At 44.4% G+C, this 25,624-nt stretch overlaps 1 protein-coding gene across 1 annotated transcript in view; it reads left to right on the top strand.

Annotated features, from left to right (window-relative positions):
* NAA16 (N-alpha-acetyltransferase 16, NatA auxiliary subunit) overlaps positions 1 to 25,624 on the top strand; it is a 67,123-nt gene that overhangs the window by 4,852 nt on the left and 36,647 nt on the right. The window contains exons 3-9 of the mRNA XM_068267803.1: positions 2,825 to 2,929; positions 5,392 to 5,549; positions 9,961 to 10,095; positions 11,717 to 11,870; positions 12,278 to 12,397; positions 21,041 to 21,136; positions 24,370 to 24,476. Coding sequence (XP_068123904.1) covers positions 2,825 to 2,929; positions 5,392 to 5,549; positions 9,961 to 10,095; positions 11,717 to 11,870; positions 12,278 to 12,397; positions 21,041 to 21,136; positions 24,370 to 24,476 — 875 coding nt within the window. The remainder of the gene's footprint in view (positions 1 to 2,824; positions 2,930 to 5,391; positions 5,550 to 9,960; positions 10,096 to 11,716; positions 11,871 to 12,277; positions 12,398 to 21,040; positions 21,137 to 24,369; positions 24,477 to 25,624) is intronic.

Below are 25,624 nucleotides of genomic sequence, written 5' to 3'. Positions count from 1 at the left end.
AAAATGCTACTGCCACAGCGATCGGACACATCAGGCAGCATGTCCCCTAAGGGACAAAAAAAGGAGGTGAGTCCGATCGACCTTTACTATGGTCTGATATGACCCAGGTGAAAAACTTACAAATCATTCTGCTGTACCAAATTAGATAATGTAGGTGTCATTTATCATATGTGTTAATTAATGCACATAATTTGGTTCAAAATGATTCAAGCTCGGTTCTCCTGGGTTTTTAATTGAAGTAAAACTTGGGATGAGATGAGGTTAACGCAATCCTAAAATATGTCTATAAACAAACATTAAAAGTAACCCAAGGTGAGAAACGTATGCAGGCTGACATATTTACTTCCATTTAAAGACTGGTAATTGCCTGGCTGTCCTGCTGATCCTCTGCCTCCAGCCATAGATTCTGAAAAAAGCATACAGATCAGGTCTTTCTGTAAAAACCTGCCAAGATTATCTGCATGCTTGTTTCAGATGTGTGATTCAGACACTACTTACCAGAACGATCAGCAGGACTGCCAGGCAACTGGCATTGTTTAAAAAATATGTCCGCCCCCATATGTCACTCACCTTGGGTTCCTTTTAAGGCTAAGTTCCCACTGGGGCATTGCAGTCTGTTGCACCAATAATTTAAACACATTCCGATTACCGTATATTCCGGCGTATAAGACGACTGGGTGTATAAGATGACCCCCAACTTTTAGAGTTAAAATATAGAGTTTGGGATATACTCGCCGTATAAGACTACTCCTCGTCCAACGCACACCAAATAAAAATTAAAAAATCATGTACTGTTGCTGTGTATGAACAGATACTGGTGCTGTACTGTATGTGTTACCCAGTATATAACAGTATATAGTCAATTGACTTGTTGCATTGGTCAACTCTCCTTAAGTAGACTGGTCTGCTCTCCTTGTCTACCTGTTTATCAGAGCGGTATGGAAGAATAGATTGCGCTCCCTCAGCAGGGAGATCTGAGAGGCGGTAACGGGACAGGGCGTATCACCCAGCATCAATGACACCCGGCGTATAAGACGACCCCCAACTTTTCAGAGGATTTTCATGGGTTAAAAAGTAGTCTTATACACAGGAAAATACAGTATATTATATTGTAATGGTATTTTCAGATTGGCGCATTAACTGTGTGGTGGAATATGTTTGCATAACGCAAGTCAGGCTATGAGGTATAAGACAACGTGCATGTTTACATTGCAGTGAAGCATATTTTTCATTGACTATTTGCTTCAATGTATGAATCGCAACGCACACATAATGCACGGTGCAACTTTCCCACTCCTTTGCATTGCATAAAATCCTGCTTTTACGGGGCACACAACACCCCAGTATGAACCTAGTCTTGAGGTACTAAGGAAGCTTAAAGGGAACCTAAACTTAGAGGGATATGGAAGTTTCCTTTTAAACAATACCATTTGCCTGGCATCCTGCTGATCTCTTAGGCTGCAGTAGTGGCAGAATCAGTGGCATAGCTAAGGAGCTATGGGCCCTGAGCAAGTTTTACATTGGGGCCCTCCAAGCACTCTATACATAACAATTGATACGACGCACCAAAACCTGCCAATGCCAACTACAGTGTCAGAGGTGGAAGAAGGGGATGGGAAACAGTTTGTTAATGATTATCACTATTTAAAGTATCTATAGAAGTTATTATTATGAGCACAGTACCAACAGAGAGTAATACTGTAGGTAAGGGAGGGCCCCTCTGTCCCAAGGGCCCTGATGCGTTCGCAACCTCTGCAACTCCTATTGCTACGCCTCTGGGCAGAATCACACACCTGAAACAAGCATGCAGCTAATCCAGTCTGACTTCAGTCCGTGCAACTGATCTGCATGCTTTTTCAGGGGCTGTGGCTAAAAGTATTAAAGACACAGAATCAGCAGGAGAGTCAGGTAACTGGTACTATTTTAAAAAGAAAAATCCATATCCTTCTCAGTTTAGGTTCCCTTTTAAAGGGGTTATCTGGTATTTCTAAGAAAAATAAAACTGACACTTACCTGGGGCTTCTATCGGCCCCCTGCAGCTGTAATGTCCCGCGCCGTCCTCCTCCGATGCTCTGTTCCACGCCGCCAGTAACCTACTAATTATTCGTCTAGACGAATAATTAGCAAAAACAACGTTTTTTTCTAACAAGAAAACTTCATACTGCGCCTGCGCAGTAAGCTCCCGATGATGCACGCCGGAGCGAGCATTCGTGTGGCCGTACTGCCGCAGTTCTATTCGTCTAGTTAGACGAATAATTAGCAGGTTACCGGCAGCGGGGAACGGAGCATCGTAGCAGGACAGCGCGGGACATTACAGCTGCAGGGGGCCGATAGAAGCCCCAGGTAAGTGTCAGTTTAATCTCTTTTAGAAATACCAGAGAACCCCTTTAAAGGAAACATCAGGTGCTTAAAAAAAAAAAAAAAAGAAAGAAAAAAAAAACAGATCTTCTTACCTGTGGCTTCCTCCTGCTCCTGGCAGCCTATGTGTCTCTTGCCGCAGCTCCTATCCCAGCTGTTGTCTCTGGGTCTCCGTAGCAGCCGGCAACCTGGCGAGGTCAGCCGCTTCTGCGCGCTGCCGCACTGCTCGCAGTCGTGCTCCCGTAGCCAGGAGCATTCTGCGCAGGCTGCCGGTAAGTAGATTTTTTTTTTTTAACGCCTGGTGTTTCCTTTAATGCGCCAAACTCTTGCTAAGTGTTCATCTCAGTGGGCAAGTTCATGAAAATGCTCTTAAAGTAAGTGGATATTGTATAGAAAAGTGAAAATACTGAAAGTATTTTACATAACGATCTGATGTTTGACTTAAAGTCCTTTTTGTTTGTTTCAGAAACCTTAGCTATGAAAGGACTGACTTTAAATTGCTTGGGGAAAAAAGAAGAAGCTTATGAGTTTGTGCGGAAAGGACTGCGTAATGATGTGAAGAGTCATGTCTGTATCCTTTGCGATTGTATTTTTACAGCAACAGTATCTAGTCGTATTTGTCATGGGAGGCTGTTACTACTCCTAATGAAAAATGTCATCTAGCATTTTGTTAGCTTTTAATAGACAAGGAGAGAAGAGAAATTAAAGAGAAGAAAAGCCCTCCACTAAAATACTGTAAGGCACAACAATGGCTTCTTAAAACATACAGTGTGAATATGCCATTGCCCAATTCCAATATAAAGCAACAATAGTAACTCTGGTTACTTGAGCTTCTATATTGGTCAGTTAAGCCACTCATCATGTTGAAGGAGTAGGGAATGCTGATAGCTTGTTTATATTGAATTTTATATACAACACCAGCACTGCTGATGATTTACATTCAAACAAAGAGAGATGTGCTCATCCTTGCAGAGATCTTGAAGCAGACCTAAACTCAGAACTTCCTCTAAAAGAAAAGCAACAGCATAATAACATATAAAGTGTACATGAGACGAGTAGTGTCTCAGGTACTATACTTACCTGGAGCTTCCTTAAGCCCTCTTGAGGCCGCTCGTCCCTCACCATCTCCCCAGGTGGCTCCTGTCACCAGCAAATCTGCCCGAAAGCCTGGCCAAGTTGCGCTTCGTTGAGCATGCCCAGCCAGGCGTGCTTCCCCGTCGCTCTTGGCACACTGCAAGCACAGCTCACAGTCCTCATTCACAGAGGCATAGCTAGGACAACGACCGTTTTTTTATGCACCCTCTCTGGTTAGTCCTGTGGTGTGCGAAGGCACAAAAAGGGCAGTGCCACGCAGTGGAATGTGGGCATGATGATCGGTGGAGCCAAATGTAAAAACACTACAGAAGTTGACAGTATAGCCAGTCTATACCAGGGCTGTGGAGTCTGTCCAAAAATCCTCCGACTCCTCAGTTTAGGATTCCACCGACTTCGACTCCGACTCCTCTAATTTGCATATTACAATTTTGTTGATTAAAAGTATGTAACATGAAATTCGTCTCTTAACTGCCAACGCTTAGGAATTTTACAAATCAACTGAAGTGAGAAGGATATGTAGACTACTATATTTATTACCTTTAGACTAAAACTAGTCCTTGGTAAGAGTACTTGTAAAAGGTACAAACCGGAACAAAGAACATCTATCAGGCCCTAGGCAATGTAAGTGTGGGTACATGTAAGAATGATGTGCAGGTACTCTGCAGGGGAATGAGGAGATTGTAAACAGACAACACCTCTGTATGCAATGTGCACAGCATTCTCAGTGGATTCCCTGCAGCTCTGTGGGGAGTGCATATGTAGAGTATAGTACTACTGTGTAACAAAGTAAACCTGAGACAGATGAAATGAAGATGAAGTTTTATACATACTTGGGGCTTCCTCCAGCCGCCTACAGGATAATCAGTCCCTCGTTGTCCTCCTCCACCACCTGGATCTTCTGCTATGAATCCAGGTACTTGAGCCAGTCGGGCGTAGTGCGCATGCACACACTCCGCCGCCAGGAGCATACTACACCTGTGCAGCACTATTGCGCAGGTGCAGAATGTTCCTGGCTGTGGGAGCGGCATGCGGCCGGACAGCGCTGACTGGCTGAATTACCGGGACTCATAGCAGAAGATCCGGGTGGTGGAGGACAGCGAGGGACTGATTAGCCTGAAGGGGGTTGGAAGAAGCCCCAGGTATGTATAACACTTTTCTTTTCATCCGTCTCAGGTACCCTTTAATTTGTAGTCACCAAACCAAATTTTAACAACGTATCAAATTATTTGATTTCATCAGCAAAGGGGGTGCATACATTTGCATAAATCAGCATCAATGCAGAATTATTTCCATCTCGTTGACCATCTCTATTAGTGACACAGCTACACATCAGGCTTTATTCTTACAGCATAGATGTTATTTAGTATATATAAGAGATTCCTGTGTACACATCATATATACAGTCACAATCAGATATGTATATCTGACCTTAAAAAATACGGGGACTGCTTTATTGAAGCAGAACAAGTAACTAATTTTGATTGGTTTATTTCATTTTTGTGGACTAAGCACAGCTATTACTGTATATATACATTATTTTTAATGACTATTATCTGAGAAATAGAACATTTTATCAAATTTTCTATTTTAATTACAGTTACAAATTCATTAGGAGTCGGTGCATTTTTTCCCGACTTCGACTCCAGGCACCCAAAATTGCACGACTCTGACTCCACGACTCCGACTCCACAGCCCTGGTCTATACAACCTCTTCATATCACTTTTTAAAAATAATATAGATATTTTGAGGGTTTAGAGGTTTGAGCTAGCTATCCAAAATTCCTGGTTGTCTTCTCAAACTTCATTAAGGGCCACCAGACACATGCTGGCAACTCACCAGTAGTTACTGTACCACAGTCTGAGAACCACTGCTTTAGATCACCCACAACCTGAGAGTAAGTGCATTGCAATGCGTTTGTTTTCCTCAGTATTACACAGGTTGGCATGTGTACGGTCTACTTCAGAGATCTGACAAGAAGTATGATGAAGCAATTAAGTGTTATCGAAATGCACTTAAACTGGACAAGGACAATTTGCAGATTCTCAGAGATCTCTCGTTATTACAGATACAGATGAGAGACTTGGAAGGATACCGGGTATGTATGTCTTCTTATTATCAGTTCACTAAAGAAAAGAAAAACAGGCTATAAAAGAGCTGGTAACTTTCTTCCCTGACTTGTACTAAATCTATTGCTTCTCCTCAAAAATAATACTGACAAATGGGGATGTGTTTACAGTGGAGCATTAAAGTTTACTGAAATATAGCGGAACTATTTAGTTATGTATGATGTACGGTTATCTGAATCTGGACTTCACAGAAACATTAAAGCAATCCTCCGCAATCACTAAGGACATACTAAGCTCTGGTGGAGTCTTCCTAATGTCAATACCCTGCCATTTTCTTTTCGACCTCACTCCTCCACGTGTGCTTTAATCCAGCCATGCCCAATCCCTGGTGATGTTATCGCTTGGCTTCTGCACCAACATAGAGACCTGTCGGGTTGAAGGGAGTTGATAGTTGATTTCATAGACGGATTTACTTCTAACTATATGAACTCACTAGTAAGATTGAGCAAGCACGGTTTTGTGTGAAGCAATATTGTACCCAACTGTGTCCAAGATGGGGGCAGCAGCAGGGGCGGTTCATTAGCCTATGTGATGTCTACTCCACATTGCGCTTCATCTTCGTGATACTTCCTCCTTCACATCGGACGTTCAAGCGGTGAAGCAGGAAGTTTAGGGATGGAGACCTTTGTGGAGTGCAGCATGATGTGCAACGTGGAGCAGTCGTTAAAACAGGCAAATTAACCCTCCCTGCTGCCGCCCCATCTTGGACACTAGCGGGTACGGTTTCACTTATCACAGAACTCTGCTTGCTCATTCCTACTCACTAGGGCTTACCAGAGATGCATATGGGATAGCGTTCAGTGCTGCTGAGGAGCTAAGTCTGCATACTATGCAGCATTGCTGCCAGATAGGGGTACAGTGTCCCACTAAAGGAGCAATCAAATTAGCTAAAGAATATGAAGTCCTCTCTTATCTCTCCTTCCATTGCTGTCCATGCCTATGTTGTAAGTTCTGTGTTGAACATGTCTGGGTGTATGCAGCACAATCCATTTAAAGTGAGTGCCTCACTAAGTAGGGAAATAATAGGATGATCATGAGATATATATATATATTCTAAAAAAATTTGCATATTGTGATAAAGTTCATTATTTTCTGTAATGTACTGATAAACATTAGACTTTCATATATTTTAGATTCATTACACACAACTGAAGTAGTTCAAGCTTTTTATTGTTTTAATATTGATGATTTGGGCATACAGCTCATGATAACCCCAATTTCTGATCTCAAAAAATTAGCATATTTCATCCGACCAATAAAAGAAAAGTGTTTTTAAAATAAAAAAAGTCAACCTTCAAATAATTATGTTCAGTTATGCACTCAATACTTGGTCAGGAATCCTTTTGCAGAAATGACTGCTTCAATGCGGCGTGGCATGGAGGCAATCAGCCTGTGGCACTGCTCAGGTGTTATGGAGGCCCAGGATGCTTCAATAGCGGCCTTAAGCTCATCCAGAGTGTTGGGTCTTGCGTCTCTCAACGTTCTCTTCACAATATCCCACAGATTCTCTATGGGGTTCAGGTCAGGAGAGTTGGCAGGCTAATTGAGCACAGTAATACCATGGTCAGTAAACCATTTACCAGTGGTTTTGGCACTGTGAGCAGGTGCCAAGTCGTGCTGAAAAATGAAATCTTCATCTCCATAAAGCTTTTTAGCAGATGGAAGCATGAAGTGTTCCAAAATCTCCTGATAGCTAACTGCATTGACCCTGCCCTTGATAAAACACAGTGGACCAACACCAGCAGCTGACATGGCACCCCAGACCATCACTGACTGTGGGTACTTGACACTGGACTTCAGGCATTTCTCTCTCCCCAGTCTTCCTCCAGACTCTGGCACCTTGATTTCCGAATGACATGTAAAAGTTGCTTTCATCCGAAAAAAGTACTTTGGACCACTGAGCAAGAGTCCAGTGCTGCTTCTCTGTAGCCCAGGTCAGGCGCTTCTGCAGCTGTTTCTGGTTCAAAAGTGGGTTCATGCTTCCATCTGCTGAAAAGCTTTATGGAGATGAAGATTTCATTTTTCAGCATGACCTGGCATCTTCTCATAGTGCCAAAACCACTGGTAAATGGTTTACTGACCATGGTATTACTGTGCTCAATTGGCCTGCCAACTCTCCTGACCTGAACCCCATAGAGAATATGTGGGATATTGTGAAGAGAAAGTAGAGAGACGCAAGACCCAACACTCTGGATGAGCTTAAGGCTGCTATCGAAGCATCCTGGGCCTCCATAACACCTGAGCAGTGCCACAGGCTGATTGCCTCCATGCCACGCCGCATTGAAGCAGTCATTTCTGCAAAAGGATTCCCGACCAAGTATTGCGTGCATAACTGAACATAATTATTTGAAGGTTGACTTTTTTTGTTTTAAAAACACTTTTCTTTTATTGATCGGATGAAATATCGTAATTTTTTGAGATAGGAAATTGAGGTTTTCATGAGCTGTATGCCAAAATCATCAATATTAAAACAATAAAAGGCTTGAACTACTTCAGTTGTGTGTATTTGAATCTAAAATATATGAAAGTCTAAAGTTTATCAGTACATTACAGAAAATAATGAACTTTATCACAATATGCTAATTTTTTGAGAAGATCCTGTATATATTCTCAGAAATGAAGGTTGAAGAAAGCAGCAGCTGCCACATGACATGAATCTGATATAAATATATAATTATGTATTATACATATCATTTTGATAAGAACACTTTATTATTATGCTTGTCTTTTAAAGGACACCTGAAGTGAGAGGGATATGAAGGCTGCCATATTTATTTACTTTTAAAGCAGACCTGTACTCAGAAATTCCTCTCTGATCTAAAAAATACGCAACAGCATAATAACATTAAAGAAAAACATTTTTCCTTGTTACAGCTGATGCAAATCTTGAAATAAATCTGCACTGTTTCTACTCCCTGCTTTCATGGAAGCAGACGTATTGTTAACATCCTGTGCCTTCAAATGAGCTTATCCATGGCAGTCAGGTGACATGGGAGAGATCAAATGACAACTTGTGATTAGACACAAATTAAGGGGAATTAGACAAGCTAAACTCACTGAATACATACAGGGTGTATTTCTCTATGTTTTCCTTCTGTCCTCTGCAAGAGTTCAGGTCCACTTTAAGCAATACCAGTTGCCTGGCTATCCTGCTGATCCTCTGCCTGTAATACTTTTAGCCATAGAGCCAGAAAAAGCATGCAGAAGATCAGGTGTTTCTGACATTTTTGTTGTATTTGCCAAGATTAGCTGCATGCTTGTTTATGGTGTAATTCGGACACTACTGCAGCCAGCAGGGCTGCCAGGCAAATGGTATTGCGCTCTCCACCACTCCTAAAATATACAAAACAGACTGCACATAGCGTAACTCCAAAACGCTAGATCCACCTGTTGTTTGAGGTGGTTGGAATTTGGTGGGCGCAATCTGGATTGGGAGAGGATTCACGAGTGCTTTTCACTGAGACACGGGTGATTGTGTAATAATATTACGGAGTTACGCTATGTGCAGTCTGTTTTGTATATTTTAGGAGTGGTGGAGAGCGCAGTTCAGCAAGCTACTATATCTACCCTTTGGAAAAATGACACAGCGATCCCACAGTTAATAGAAGTGGACAAATATTTGACTGCAGTAAGGTCTGATTAAGACTGTGTGAAAAAGCTATTGACTTTCTTCCTTGAACTGGATATGTGAAATCCAGTTGGCTGCAGTAAGGTCTTATAAGAGGTGCTCAATGATTATATTATCTCTATGGTTTGATGTAATTGAAATCTGAGCGAGGATTAATTGAAATATTGGAGGCAGCGCTGCCCTATTAATATTAATAGGCAACTGGTATTGTTTAAAAGGAAATAAGTATGGCAGCCTCCATATCCTTCTCACTTCAGGTGTAAAGCGTACCAGAGATTAACTGTTATAAAAGTTTTATACATGCCTGGGGCTTCCTTCAGCCCCCTCCGCATCGATCGCTCCCAAAATGTCTTCCTCTGCCCTCTCCTGGTCCCAGTAGACGCCCCATAAGTTTGGCCAGTCGGGGTGAGTCGGCACATGCTCAGTGCGGCTGTGCATGCCCCCGTCTCGCTACCGCGGCTGGGGGCGTTCTGCGCCTGCACGGTAGTACTGCACAGGCCCAGGGCTCTCCTGGCCATGGGAGTTTGGCCGGGCGGCGCATTGCAATGTGCCCCAACTCGCAAAACTTACTGAGCTTTTACCGGGACCAGGAGAAAGCAGAGTAGTGAGCAATCAATGCGGAGGGGGCTGGAGGAAGCCTCAGGCATATATAAATCTTTTATATTAGTTTGTCTCTGTTACTTTAAGCATTTCAAAAAAAAGCATTGCGTTTGAAAATGTGTCTATTTACATATTAAATATTTTTGACTAAGGAAACCAGATACCAACTTCTACAGTTACGGCCAATGCAGAGAGCATCGTGGATTGGCTATGCCATAGCATATCATTTATTGAAAGACTATGAAATGGCCTTAAAGTTGCTTGAGGAATTCAGGAAGACTCAGCAGGTACAGCAGTAACATGCATGCATTTTATGTATATGTTACGGCCAAAACCAGAAATCGGCCAAAGTGGGAATTGGCCGGCCATTTCTAAGTCCAAAATGCTGGAAATTTCTGACATTGGCCGGCCAGTTTGCAAAATGGCCAAAGTCAGTCGGCCAAAGTCCAAAATGCACAAATCCCAGAACATCCCAGGTTCTGTCCAGCACCATGAATGGCATTCAGAACTTCTTCTCTGCTCTGAAAGATACACAACAGCATAATACCCTTTACAGAAAAAAACAATTCTTTGTTACAGCTGATACAAATCCTACAATCTGCAGTTTGTCTACTTCCTGCTTTCATGGAATTAGACATTCTGTTAACATCCTGTGTTTATTAATTAACTGCTCTGCCGTGACAGCCAGCTGACATGCCTGAGGGACCAAATTACACTTAGCTTAGCCACAGATGCGGGGGAATCACCTGTAGACATGCTAAACTCTCTAAATACATACAGGGTGCATTTCTCTATTTCTTCCTTCTGTCCTGTGCAAGAGTTCAGATCCACTTTAACCCTCCTGGCGGTATGAAAAATTCCGCCAGGAGGCAGCGCAGCAGTTTTTTTTTTTTTTTTTTTGTTAAATCCGCTTCGGCAATCACCGATCAGGAAATCCCGTTCAAAGAACGGGATTTCCTGGAGGGCTTCCCCTGTCATGGCGACGGGGCGGGATAACGTCGTGACGTCATTGGGAGTCCCGATCCACCCCTCGGTGCTGCCTGCCACTGATTGGCCAGGCAGCGCACGGGGTCTGGGGGGGGGCTACGGATAGCGGTGATCGGGCGCGGGGCGGTGGCGATCGGTGTGCTGGCGGCTGTGAATTGCTGATGTAGACGTCTGAAATGTTAGGACAGGAGAACATGCTTAGTGGCTGAAATATACTCAAAGCTCGCTTGGAACAGTAAATATGAAGTGTGTGCTATGTTTTTCACACATTGCCTTTCTCTACCTCACCCATCACAGCAACATCTCTTTGCTCCAGCGAGTGTTAATAGCCAGGATCCTGCCAGAGTCACAGCCACGGTAGCAATACTTGTGGATCATTTACAACATGGTGATGCACTCAGGTCCTGTGTCATCTCTTGAGTCCTCTTGTCACCTCCTTGAGTGTGACCTCTGTGTGACTTCTCTGTGTGACAGCCCAGAAAAAAGGGAGGAGAAAGCAGCCTAGGTGATTTCTTTGGAGCATCTGCAGCATTTAGCAGCCCAGGGTCCTTTGGATGAAAGGCAGCCTCGGGTCGTTCCTTTCCCTCATGGGACCTCGCTGCTGGCACAACAGGGACACCGCAGATTTTTGAGGAGAGCTGAGCAGGGACAGTGGGTCAACATTTGAACGTCACACACACTGCTTCACTTAAGGGCAACGCGGTCTGGCCGGCCAAAGTCCGAAATTGAGGAGCATTCTGCATATTGGCCGCATCAGGTGGCCACTTCGCATTCTGACCGGCCAGAACCCGAAGTGGCCAGACTTCAGGTTCTGGCCGTAACATATATATATGGTTATAACATAGGAATAAATGAACAATTCTGAACATATTATTACAGGTTGCTGCCAGGCCATTTGTAACACTTGCCATCTGTTTTCAGGTTCCGCCAAATAAAATAGATTATGAATATAGTGAATTAATCCTGTATCAGAACCAAGTGATGAGGGAAGCCAATCTCTTCCAGGAGTCCCTAGATCACATTGAAGCCTATGAGAAGCAAATCTGTGACAAGCTTCAGGTAGAGGAGATTAAAGGTGAATTGGAATATTGTACTAATTAATAGAAATGTATGCTGTGTATACATTATAGAAATGTCATCTTAAGAATGATTAAAAAAAAGAGTTCAACTTGCCTGGTGCTACTACCTGCCCCCTGCAGACGTCCTCTGCCTGCACCAGGCAAAACGATCCTCCGGTCTCCTGCCGCAGCTCACTTCCAAGATATTTCAAATGTAAAAATGGTTATCCTAAATCATTTGCTGCATTCTACTGTTTGTCGGTATGCACCTTGTTCAGTAAGGAGACCTTGGGCAACACTGCTACTGCTTATTGAGTGTGCCCTAGTCGCTGCAGCTCTGGCGCTTTGAGTCTGTGAAGAGAAAAAGCATAATATAAATGTTCTGTGTCTTGTCCTTTTTAACTTTCATATTGCTATTTTGAAGGTGAAGTATTATTTAATCTAGGAAGATTAAAAGAAGCTGCAGAAGTCTATAGAGAGCTTAATGACCGCAATCCTGAAAACTGGAAATACTATGAATATCTTGAGAAAGCGCGAATGCCTGGTAAGTTACAAAATTCATTACATCTTTGTAATAGTATTTAAATCTTAGCCTTAGAGTTGGGGACTTTTAAGGTACTTAAACACGCACAAGTACTGATGTTTGCAGGGATTGGGACTCAATCCCTTGGGCGACAGTTCAGGACCCAGTGCTGTACAGATGATTTGTTAGCTTACAGGCTGGCGATGCATACTGTTGCTATAGAGCAGGGAGGCTGGAAGACATGCAGATCAAGGAGGGGTAAGGGTAAGAAATTGTCCTTGGCTGAGATGATCTGACACTCTGGATCTCTTGGCAACACATCGGGGAGGATCAGGGGCTGCCATACATACTAAGTTTTAGGCAGATGTGGAAGCCCCAAACTAAAAAATTGCTTAAAAAGTGCATAATTTCTGAGTTATTCCTTAGTGAGGCCCGGGCCACACTATAAGCACTTTTTGGAGCGTTTGCGTTTAATTAGAACTTTCTGAACGCTTGTTAAAAAATTGCTCCCATTCACTTTCATTAAAATTTCAGCGAAAATGGCCGCAATTGCGTATGCGAAAAAAAGTACGCGATCGTGGCGATTTTTACCTCGATTTTCATGAAAATTAATGGAGCGATTATTTATTTTTTTAACCACTTGAGGACCTAGGGCTTTCTACCCCTTAAGGACCGGCCACTTTTTTTCCATTCAGACCACTGCAGCTTTCACGGTTTATTGCTCGCTCATACAACCTACCACCTAAATGAATTTTGGCTCCTTTTCTTGTCACTAATAAAGCTTTCTTTTGGTGCTATTTGATTGCTCCTGCGATTTTTACTTTTTATTATATTCATCAAAAAAGACATGAATTTTGGCAAAAAAATGATTTTTTTAACTTTCTGTGCTGACATTTTTCAAATAAAGTAAAATTTCTGTATACATGCAGCGCGAAAAATGTGGACAAACATGTTTTTGATAAAAAAAAACCCATTCAGTGTATATTTATTGGTTTGGGTAAAAGTTATAGCGTTTACAAACTATGGTGCAAAAAGTGAATTTTCCCATTTTCAAGCATCTCTGACTTTTCTGACCCCCTGTCATGTTTCATGAGGGGCTAGAATTTCAGGATAGTATAAATACCCCCCAAATGACCCCATTTTGGAAAGAAGACATCCCAAAGTATTCACTGAGAGGCATAGTGAGTTCATAGAAGATATTATTTTTTGTCACAAGTAAGCGGAAAATGACACTTTGTGAGAAAAAAAAAAAAAAAAAGTTTCCATTTCTTCTAACTTGCGACAAAAAAAAAATGAAATCTGCCACGGACTCACCATGCCCCTCTCTGAATACCTTGAAGGGTCTACTTTCCAAAATGGGATCATTTGTTGGGTGTGTTTACTGTCCTGGCATTTTGGGGGGTGCTAAATTGTAAGCACCCCTGTAAAGCCTAAAGGTGCTCATTGGACTTTGGACCCCTTAGCGCAGTTAGGCTGCAAAAAAGTGCCACACATGTGGTATTGCCGTACTCAGGAGAAGTAGTATAATGTGTTTTGGGGTGTATTTTTACACATACCCATGCTGGGTGGGAGAAATATCTCTGTAAATGACAATTTGTTAATTTTTTTTACACACAATTGTCCATTTACAGAGATATTTCTCCCACTCAGCATGGGTATGTGTAAAAATACACCACAAAACACATTATACTACTTTTCCTGAGTACGGCGATACCACATGTGTGGCACTTTTTTGCACCCTAACTGCGCTAAAGGGCCCAAAGTCCAATGAGTACCTTTAGGATTTCACAGGTCATTTTGAGAAATTTCGTTTCAAGACTACTCCTCACGGTTTAGGGCCCCTAAAATGCCAGGGCAGTATAGGAACCCCACAAATGACCCCATTTTAGAAAGAAGACACCCCAAGGTATTCCGTTAGGAGTATGGTGAGTTCATAGAAGATTTTATTTTTTGTCACAAGTTAGTGGAAAATGACACTTTGTGAAAAAACACAATTAAAATCAATTTCCGCTAACTTTTGACAAAAAATAAAATCTTCTATGAACTCACCATACTCCTAACGGAATACCTTGGGGTGTCTTCTTTCTAAAATGGGGTCATTTGTGGGGTTCCTATACTGCCCTGGCATTTTAGGGGCCCTAAACCGTGAGGAGTAGTCTTGAAACCAAATGTCGCAAAATGACCTGTGAAATCCTAAAGGTACTCATTGGACTTTGGGCCCCTTAGCGTACTTAGGGTGTAAAAAAGTGCCACACATGTGGTACCGCTGTACTCAGGAGAAGTAGTATAATGCGTTTTGGGGTGTATTTTTACACATACCCATGCTAAGTGGGAGAAATATCTCTGTAAATGACAATTGTTTGATTTTTTTACACACAATTGTCCATTTACATAGAAATTTCTCCCACCCAGCATGGGTATGTGTAAAAATACACCCCAAAACACATTATACTACTTTTCCTGAGTACGGCGGTACCACATGTGTGACACTTTTTTGCAGCCTCGCGGTTTAGGGCCCCTAAAATGCCAGGGCAGTATAGGAACCCCACAAGTGACCCCATTTTAGAAAGAAGACACCCCAAGGTATTCCGTTAGGTGTATGGCGAGTTCATAGAAGATTTTATTTTTTGTCACAAGTTAGTGAAAAATGACACTTTGTGAAAAAAACCAATAAAAATTAATTTCCGCTAACTTTTGACAAAAAATAAAATCTTCTATGAACTCGTCATACACCTAACAGAATACCTTGGGGTGTCTTTTTTTCTAAAATGGGGTCACTTGTGGGGTTCCTATACCGCCCTGGCATTTTACAGGCCCAAAACCGTGAGTAGTCTGGAAACCAAATGTTTCAAAATGACTTTTCAGGGGTATAAGCATCTGCAAATTTTGATGACAGGTGGTCTATGAGGGGGCGAATTTTGTGGAACCGGTCATAAGCAGGGTGGCCTTTTAGATGACAGGTTGTATTGGGCCTGATCTGATGGATAGGAGTGCTAGGGGGGTTACAGGAGGTGATTGATGGGTGTCTCAGGGGGTGGTTAGAGGGGAAAATAGATGCAATCAATGCACTGGGGAGGTGATCGGAAGGGGGTCTGAGGGTTTGGCCGAGTGATCAGGAGCCCACACGGGGCAAATTGGGGCCTGATCTGATGGGTAGGTGTGCTAGGGGGTGACAGGAGGTGATTGATGGGTGTCTCAAGGTGTGATTAGAGGGGGAAATAGATGCAAGCAATGCACTGGCGAGGTGATCAGGGCTGGGGTCTGAGGGCATTCTGAGGGTGTGGGCGGGTGATTGAGTGCCCTAGGGGCAGATAGGGGTCTAATCTGATAGGTAGCAGTGACAGGGGGTGATTGATGGGTAATTAGTGGGTGTTTAGGGTAGAGAATAGATGGAAACACTGAGCTTGGGTGGTGATCTGATGTCGGATCTGCGGGCGATCTATTGGTGTGGGTGGGTGATCAGTTTGCCCGCAAGGGGCAGGTTAGGGGCTGATTGATGGGTGGCAGTGACAGCGGGTGATTGATGGGTGGCAGTGACAGGGGGTGATTGATGGGTGGCAGTGACAGGGGGTGATTGATGGGTGATTGATAGGTGATTGACAGGTAATCAGTGGGTTATTACAGGGGAGAACAGATGTAAATATTGCACTGGCGAATTGATAAGGGGGGGTCTGAGGGCAATCTGAGCGTGTAGGCGGGCGATTGGGTGCCCGCAAGGGGCAGATTAGGGTCTGATCTGATGGGTAACAGTGACAGGTGGTGATAGGGGGTGATTGATGGGTGATTGATGGGTAATTAGTGGGTGTTTAGAGGAGAGAATAGATGGAAACACTGCGCTTGGGTGGTGATCTGATGTCGGATCTGCGGGCGATCTATTTGTGTGGGTGGGTGATCAGTTTGCCCGCAAGGGGCAGGTTAGGGGCTGATTGTTGGGTGGCAGTGACAGGGGGTGATTGATAGGTGATAGGTGATTGGCAGGTGATTGACAGGTGATCAGTGGGTTATTACAGGGAAGGACAGATGTAAATATTGCACTGGCGAATTGATAAAGGGGGGTCTGAGGGCAATCTGAGCGTGTAGGCGGGTGATTGGGTGCCCGCAAGGGGCAGATTAGGGTCTGATCTGATAGGTAACAGTGACAGGTGGTGATAGGGAGTGATTGATGGGTAATTAGTGGGTGTTTAGAGGAGAGAATAGATGTAAACGCTGCGCTTGGGTGGTGATCTGATGTCGGATCTGCGGGCGATCTATTGGTGTGGGTGGGTGATCAGATTGCCCGCAAGGGGCAGGTTAGGGGCTGATTGTTGGGTGGCAGTGACAGGGGGTGATTGATGGGTGATAGGTGATTGGCAGGTGATTGACAGGTGATCAGTGGGTTATTACAGGGAAGGACAGATGTAATTAAGGGTGATTGATGGGTAATTAGTGGGTGTTTAGAGAAGATAACAGATGTAAACGATACATTTGGGAGGTAATCTGACGGCGGGTTTGCGGGCGATCTAATGGTGTGGGTGGGTGATCAGATTGCCCGCAAGGGGCAGGTTAGGGGCTGATTGATGGGTGGCAGTGACAGGGGGTGACAGGGGGTGATTGATGGGTGATAGGTGATTGACAGGTGATCAGTGGGTTATTACAGGGAAGAACAGATGTAATTAATGCACTGGTGAATTGATAAGGGGGGGTCAGAGGGCAATCTGAGCGTGTGGGCGGGTGATTGGGTGCCCGCAAGGGGCAGATTAGGGTCTGATCTGATAGGTAAAAGTGACAGGTGGTGATAGGGGGTGATTGATGGGTGATTGATGGGTAATTAGTGGGTGTTTAGAGGAGAGAATAGATGTAAACAATGGATTTGGGAGGTGATCTGATGTCTGATCTGTGGGCGATCTATTGGTGTGGGGGGGTGATCAGATTGCCCGCAAGGGGCAGGTTAGGGGCTGATTGATGGGTGGCAGTGACAGGGGGTGATTGACGGGTGATTGACAGGTAATTGACAGGTGATCAGGGGGATAGATGCATACAGTAAACAGGGGGGGGGGGTCTGGGGAGAATCTGAGGGGTGGGGGGTGATCAGGAGGGGGCAGGGAGCAGGGGGGGGGGATAAAAAAAAAATAGCGTTGACAGATAGTGACAGGGAGTGATTGATGGGTGATTAGGGGGGTGATTGGGTGCAAACAGGGGTCTGGGGGGTGGGCAGGGGGGGGGTCTGATGGGTGCTGTGGGCGATCTGGGGCAGGGGGGGGAGAAATCAGTGTGCTTGGGTGCAGACTAGGGTGGCTGCAGCCTGCCCTGGTGGTCCCTCGGACACTGGGACCACCAGGGCAGGAGGCAGCCTGTATAATACACTTTGTAAACATTACAAAGTGTATTATACACTTTGTATGCGGCGATCGCGGGGTTAACATCCCGCCGGCGCTTCCGTATAGCCGGCGGGATGTTGCGGCGAGCGAGCGGTGACAGGCGCCGGCGGAGGATCGCGTCACGGATGACGCGATCGCTCCGCCCATGCCCTTAGAAGGACCGCCACCTCTGTGGGTGAGCCGGTCCTTCAGGGCTCCACTTCCCGGCCGCCTCTGTGCGTTAGGCGGTCGGGAAGTGGTTAAACTAGCGCTCAGCTCAGCTTTGATTGGCCCAACAGGCTGCCTGTCAAGTTTCCTGTCAAGTGACAGGCAGCCTGTTGGGCCAATCAAAGTGTGGGAATAATGTCCTTTAAAAAGAGTCTGAAGCGAGAATAAATCTTGCTTCAGACCTCATAGTCAGCAGGGGCATGTGTGCCCCTGCTAAAACGCCGCTATCCCGCGGCTAAACGGGTTTCCCTTACCCCCCGAAATCCCCTCCAGGCAACGCATCCCCTCTTCCGGATTAAGCTAGGGCTAACCGCCGCAGCCCTGCCTCACGCGCGTCTGTCAGCGCGTATCTCCGCCTCTCTCCCGCCCCTCTCAGTCTTCCTTCACTGAGAGGGGCGGGGGAGAAGCGGCGATGCGCCGCTGATAGACGGCGCTGAGAGGCAGGGCTGCAGCCGTTAGTCCTGCCTGAAGAGCAGCAAAATCTACGACCAAGTTGGTCGTTGATTTTGCAGGGGGGGGGGGGGTGTTGGGGGGGTCAGGGACCCTCGTTTAGCCGCGGCATAGCGGCGTTTTAGCAGGGGCACAGATGCCCCTGCTGACTATGAGACAAGAAGCGAGATTTATTCTCGCTTCAGTGTCTCTTTAAAGTGATTGGACCCGCAGGGGCTCAGGGCAGGACGAGTGGAGCTTTGGTCATTGCCAATTAGCAGGCATAAGTTCGTAGCGCTAGCTATGCTACTCTGATAAGGCGTGTTAACTCTAAGGCGTGTTAACGTTGATAGGGCGTGTTACCTCTGATAAGGCATGCTATTTGTCTTAGTGAATCAAGTCCCTATTGTGGACCCGGCCTAAAGGTAGTATCCGAGTGATTAAAAGCTTGATTGCTAAATATGGTGTCAGTAATTAACATCTGGTGATTTTAGCTACTTATTGTCAGTGCTGTCAGATGTATGAGGTGATGTGTCACTTCCACAATGAGCTTGAAGCTTTACTGAGGAGATAAGATATATCACTTAGCACAGGGTGGTGGCCTTTTTTGCAACCGACTCAGTTTTATTTTTTGCAAAGTATTAATGTCTTCCAAGCCCTTCTTCCAAGCCTTGCTAAGCCACTTGAGGGCAAAGCCAACGATGGGCCCCTGTGCAGAATGAATGAAGCAAGCCCCATGTGAGTGGGCGCAGTCATAACAGATCATGGTTGGATCCAAAAAATTCTGATAAGATAAGAGTACATGAACCTCGGTCCCATTCTGTAGGTACTGTATTAATGAAGCACACATTTTAAACTTGTTTCTCTCACTGGGGTACAAGTTATTATCACTGTTTCTCATGAATTTCAGAGAGAAATACATGGAGAAAAGCCTAGAGAATAATCAGGCCCTAACTGGTGCAATTGCATGGGCCCTAGAGGACATGGGGCCCCTGTGCGGCTACACGGCCTGCGTGGGCCTATGCCTGCCTCTGCTTGTTATGACTGAGCCTGTCAGTTTGGGGATTCACTGCCTGAGCAGTACTAGCCCATGTGGTTCTCAAAGGACCACTCCAGCCAAAAAAGTAAGCAGTTAAAACCGACAGATTTTGGACTAGCCCTTCTCCTCATGGGGGATTCTCTGAGTTTTCTTTGTTTTCTGAAGCATTTCCTGTAATAACATTATGAATAAAATAGCTTTTTTTTTTTTTTTTACAATATTAATTTATAGATTATTTAGTCAGTGTTTGCCCATTGTCTTTCCACTCCATGATTTACATGCTGAAATTGATCACTGGTGGTGACATGTCAGAAATTATCGATTCGACTTATCAATCTGACAGGAAATTGCATGGTGTACCAGGCATTAAAGTGAACCAGAGACAAAGCACCCTTGTGTATTTTACCATATAGATCAGTGGGAACATTAGAGAAAACATCTACCCTGCTTTCTGTTTCATTCTGCACTGCACAGCTTGTTTATTACCAGACCTGATAAAATCCCCGACTGAGCATTCAGTCTGGCTTTGCTATAATGACTCAGCTATAATGATTCCTGAGCAGAGCCAGCAGGGGGCAGGCTTGGACTTGAAAGGACATGAGAGAACACAGATTGAGCTATAAATATTCCTGAGCAAAGCCAGACTGAATGCTCTGTCGGGGATTTTATCAGGGCTGATTAGAAGCAAGCTGTGCAGTTCAGAATGAAACAGAAAGCAAGGTAGGTGGTTTCTCTAATGTTCCCACTGATATATATGGTAAAATACATGAGGGTGCTTCGTCTCTGGTGCCCTTTAAAGAAAACCTGTAACAAAAAAAGTTCCCCTGGGGGGTACTCACCTCGGGTGGGGGAAGCTTCCAGATCCTATCGAGGCTTCCCCCGTCCTCCTCGGTCCCACGGCGGTCTTGCTGTGCCCCTCCGAACAGCGGGGATGTAAACATTTACCTTCCTGGCTCCAGCACAGGCGCAGTATCAACTCTCTACTCGGAGATAGAGGGAATAGCCGATCGCTATGTGCAAGTCACCTGCGTAGTAGAGCCGACCCGACAGAGATCAGATATTTCTGCCTATCTCTATGCTGAGAGCCGCAACAGCGCCCCTGCTGGAGCCAGGGAAGGTAAATACTGTATATCAAGCCTTGTCAGGATTGTCGAGCCAGGATTTCAGGATGCTTCAAGGGAGCCAGCACTGGATTGCCTGCAGCTACAGGTATGGGGGAAGCCTCATTAGGACCCTGAGGCTTCCCCCTCCCGAGGTAAGTAAACCCCCAGGGGAGGTATTTTTTTTATTAGAGTCTCTTTCAGTGAGAGGGATAAGGAGGCAAGACCATACCAGAGTTTACTTCAGTAGTGTCTGAATCATACATCTGAGACCAGCATGTGGCTAATCTAGTCAGGCTTCAGTTAGAAACATCTGATCTGCATGCTTATTCAGGGTCTATGGCTGAATGTATTACAAGCAGAGGATCAGCAGGACGGCCAGGTAATATGCATTGTTGAAAAGGAAATAAATAAGTCAGCCTTTGTATCCAGTTAGGTAGGCTAAAATGTACTGCGGTATATTGGTGCATTTGTAGCATAAAACATTTAATTTATGTTATGACTGATGTGTGCAAACTCCATTTTATTATAGCTACAGTGGAGGAACGGCTTGAAATGTATGATGAAATAAGTAGGAGACACCCACGAGCAGTGTCACCAAGGAGGCTTCCACTACATTTCATTACAGGTAAAGGCACAAGGGTATGTGTTACCTCAGGGGGGCTGTGTTTGTGCTCCACTTCCTGTTTCCACCACTCAGTCTCTGATCATGTTTCCCACCTTCCTTAACTTGCCTTTGCAGTATTTTTTGCTGTTTAAGGTACCCAGTCAGGAGAATATTTGCACATATTTGGAAAATGCAATTTATTCTGAAAGCAGTCTGGGTCTTGTGACTATAATTCTTTGTAAGGCTCCATTCACATGAATGTGTAGGGCTAAGTGCAGTGCAATGCATGATACACCAGGGGATGCAGTGTGGGCCAGCTCTCTGCCACTCACCTGGAATGTGTCTCTTTAAAAGGAGTGCTAGGTGTTTTGGGGGCCGGGTATTGCTGTTACTTATGTATGATTATGTGATTCAAATGATGGACGAAGGTTGGCATGCCACTATTCAGGGCCGGGCCGAGGCATAGGCTGGAGAGGCTCCAGCCTCAGGGCGCAGTGTAGGCGGGGGCGCTGAATTCATTCAGCTGTCATTCCTAATTGTGTTTGAAGCAGAAAGAAATAAGAAAAGGGGATACATGGCAGTGACTGCAAGCCAGATAACTAGATATTAAGGTGTTGGGGAGGTTGTGGGCCCCGTGGCGCCTCTTAGTCTACTAGCAATCAGTGTGTGACGGCTGGGGTGGGGGGGGGGGGGGAGCGCACTTTAGTGTCTCAGCCTTGGGTGCTGGAGGACCTTGTCCCGGCTCTGCCACTATTGCCATTGCTTTTTAGTAGAAACCTCCCCCCACCCTATCCTCTAACACTAACCTCCTCTATTCCAACGCCTAATAACACTGCAGTGTTCTCCCCAGAATTTTTCCCAGTCGGGTGGCATGAAAAAGTAGCTGGATGACATGAAAAAGTAGCTGGGTGGGGCAAAATGAGAGAATACAGGGCTGGTGCTTCTCTGCTCATCTCTGCCTACAGCAGAGAAGGAGGTGAAGCGATGACAACCGGGTGCTCACCAACACTAGCTGGGTGGAGCACCCGGGTAAAAGAGCCTGGGGAGAACACTGCACTGTACCTATATATATGTGAAGTAGAGACTGACACACCTGATGCCCAAAATACCTAGCGTCTTCTTTAAAGAGAAACAGTGACCAAGGATTGAACTTCATCCCAATCAGTAGCTGATACCCCCTTTCCCATGAGAAATCTTTTCTTTTTCACAAACAGATTATCAGGGGGCTCTGTATGGCTAATATTGAAGTCAACCCCCTCCCACAGTGTGATGTCAGGGCCCTGGTCCCTCATTGCATTGTGGGAAATAACAGTTGTTTACAGCTGGGTCCAACTGCCAAAAAAGCAAGCAGCATCTCCTTCCACTGACATCACCTGCCAGCAGTAAAAATGTCACCAAGTGGTAAATGTCAGATTGTAAATCAGGGAGAGGAAAGATTTTACAATAGGAAAACACTGACTAAATCATTTATATATAATATTGTAAAAATGAAGCACTTTTTTTATTACATTATTTTCACTGGAGTTCTTCTTTAAAGAGACAAATTCCAGGTGAGGGGAATGCATGCTTGCAGAAAAGCGTTTGAACGTCAGGCGGCAGAAACCCATGTGAACTGGCCCTAAAATTACTGAAGGCCTCTTTTACACTATACACTGAAAAACGTATGTGTTTTAACTTTCTTTAGCAGTGCATTGTGAAAAAGCTTTCATTTTTTTAGTGTACTGTGTGAAAGAGGCCATTGGGAAACATGGACATTACCTTGCACATCTGCTGTCCTTTCAGTTATAACTGACAGCAACCAATTTGGGTATAAGTGTGTAACCTTAGGGTCCATTTCCATTAGCATGAATTCACTGCGTTTCCCTGCATGCGTATTTGGACGGATAGCACTGTCTATTGAAATCAATAGGCTACCTTCCAATTAATATGCGGGGAAAAAAATCAGACGGCATGCAGCATTTTTCCTAATCACACATCTGAATCCCTATAGCCGTGGTGGGTTTCCTATTTCCTTGCTCTTTATGTGAGGATGTACTGTATACCTATATATGATGGGGCTCTGTAGAAAAATCTGTACAGCAAAATCCCCATTATCTGGAATTCAGGTAGTCTCCAACGAAGTCCTTCAGCTCCTATTGCCTTCCGGAGTCCCTGCACGGCTCCAAGTGTGTCACATATGTCACGTGACCCAATGCAGGTCAGGTGACACGCTGGGAGGACGCCGTAAAACCAATAGGAGCTACAGGACATCGCTGGAGGCTCAGTGAGTATTCTAAGCTGCAGGGAAGGGGAGAGGTTTTTTCGGCCGGTTGTTCAAGCAACTGGAAAGCATATATATCAGGTGATCCCCACCAGTGCCGGATACTAGGGACTTTTCTGTATATAGTTTTCTGGCTCTGTAAGCCACAGCTCTGTGCTATCTTGTTTAGTGATTATCAACAAACTGCATACACTTGTTTCAAGCAGTTTAGAAATACTGTTATTACCTTGGCCAATCCGTATGCAGTCACAGACTACAGAGCCCCAAGTCACTCACCTCTTTAAAATCATTTGCAGTGCTCTGGTTATTGCTACACCTTTCTTTGCTTACTTATTACTTGTTTTTAATGAGCAAGGTTCATACACACGCTCAACAAAAGTCTTTTAAATGTACAATTATCAAACAACTTGAAGAAATTGGACAACTTTTGTCAAGTAAAAGACGTGCAAATGACAAGGCGTTATCACTGATAAGAGGCGACCAACGACCGATAAGTCGCAGCTCAAGTCAATCCAACTGTTGGATTGACTTGAGCTGCATCTTATCAGTCATTGGTCGCCTCTTATTAGTGATAACGCCTTGTTGTTTGCACGTCTTTTACTTGACAAAAGTTGTCCAACTTCTTCAAGGTGTTTGATAATCGTGCATTTAAAAGACTTGTTGAGCGTGTGTATGAACCTTTAGTCTTTAAGCCGTTGCAAATTTCCATATAAAAATCATCTACGCTACAGAGATATGCAAATCTTTGTAGGAGAGAGCATTATTTTCTGGTTTGGGGTTAGATGAAATGCTCCTAGCGGGATGGATTCAGCTTTGTACTGGAGATTATCGTGCATGCAATTTGTTTACTGAAGATGTTGGTATTGTTTTCCTTTGAAACTGTTGCATTGTTGTGATGAGTGCTTTAGCCAAACTGACACCCACATGAAAGAGAGGGCAGAAAATTCTTATGACTATATTAACCATTTGATAAATTGCTGTTGTATCTTTGTAGGCAGCAAGTTTAGAGACAGAATGGATAAGTTCTTACGCGTTAACTTCAGCAAAGGCTGCCCACCATTGTTTACAACATTAAAATCTCTGTACAGTTCGGCAGAAAAGGTAAATTTCCCTTGATATTTGCCTGGTGTTTGGCTGTCTACTGCTAACATGTAGACTTACCTGGGTGAATTAACTTTTCTCTGTGGTACATATTAAGTCTAAACTCAAAATTTGATAAGTCACATTTAGAAAGTAATCATGTTGATCAGCGTAAATTATAAAGATTTTGGAACTGAACATTTCAGATTCAAGAATTCATTGTGTAGCCCAGCTTGCCTGCAGCTGTGCGCCCATCCATAAAGACTACTTCTGCTCGATAGTGTCCATTTAGCAGACATGAGATCTTACCAATTGGTCATTACCTACTTCCTATAAACTTCAAGCCTGCTCAGGTAGAAGGTTGACTCGCAAAACTTTTCTTGAAAATTATCTCACCTTATTTTTCCCCTGAAATATGAGGAGACTTAGGCCTCATACACACTCTACATGAAATGCGGCCAAGAAAAATACTTCTGCCTAAAACCTAACTCGTGTACAGCGGTCTCCAATGCCTTGACCAGTGAACAGCTCAGCGGATTAACTTGGCCGATCACTGGCCTGAGAGCATTGCTCTTCTCACTTACTCCCTTCCTCCTGCTGCTGCTCTGTGTGCACTGTGTCATCACCCCAAAATCCCCCCACACACAGCAACAGAATATGTTGTTAGATTCCAGCGTCTGTACAGCATCAGTCCTAGGGTTGAGTCCTTATCCCTTCTTGGTGACTTGCCTCATACGTGTGAATGAGGCTTAATTTATAAACTACACAGATAAGGAGAGATAAACCATAAGTAAAGCATGAGGGGCTTGATTCATCAGTTTTATTGTGCTGACACAGCACGAGTTAAATACCTCAGCACAAGTTAAATGTATCAGGCACAGGCTACACGCGTTTCTAGCAGTGTAGCGTACGCTCCTTAGCAACAGCTGCTAGCCTTAGCAACAGCTGCTGCTGCTAGCAACGCACGTAGCATGCCTTCAATACATTAACTTGCACTGAGGTATTTAACTTCCTCTGTGGCAGCTCCATAAAATTGATGAATCACGCCTGAATAAGAGCAGATAAACAGATATGACGATATGATGCAGACAAATCATGGATTAAGACAAGGAGAGATACATTGTGAATTGAGAGATAAGGAGAGAAAATTGTGCGTAAATAAGGTGAGA

Source organism: Hyperolius riggenbachi, chromosome 2 (genome assembly GCF_040937935.1).
Source record: "Hyperolius riggenbachi isolate aHypRig1 chromosome 2, aHypRig1.pri, whole genome shotgun sequence".
Taxonomy (NCBI): domain Eukaryota; kingdom Metazoa; phylum Chordata; class Amphibia; order Anura; family Hyperoliidae; genus Hyperolius; species Hyperolius riggenbachi.
This window is presented reverse-complemented; position numbering and strand designations above follow the sequence as displayed.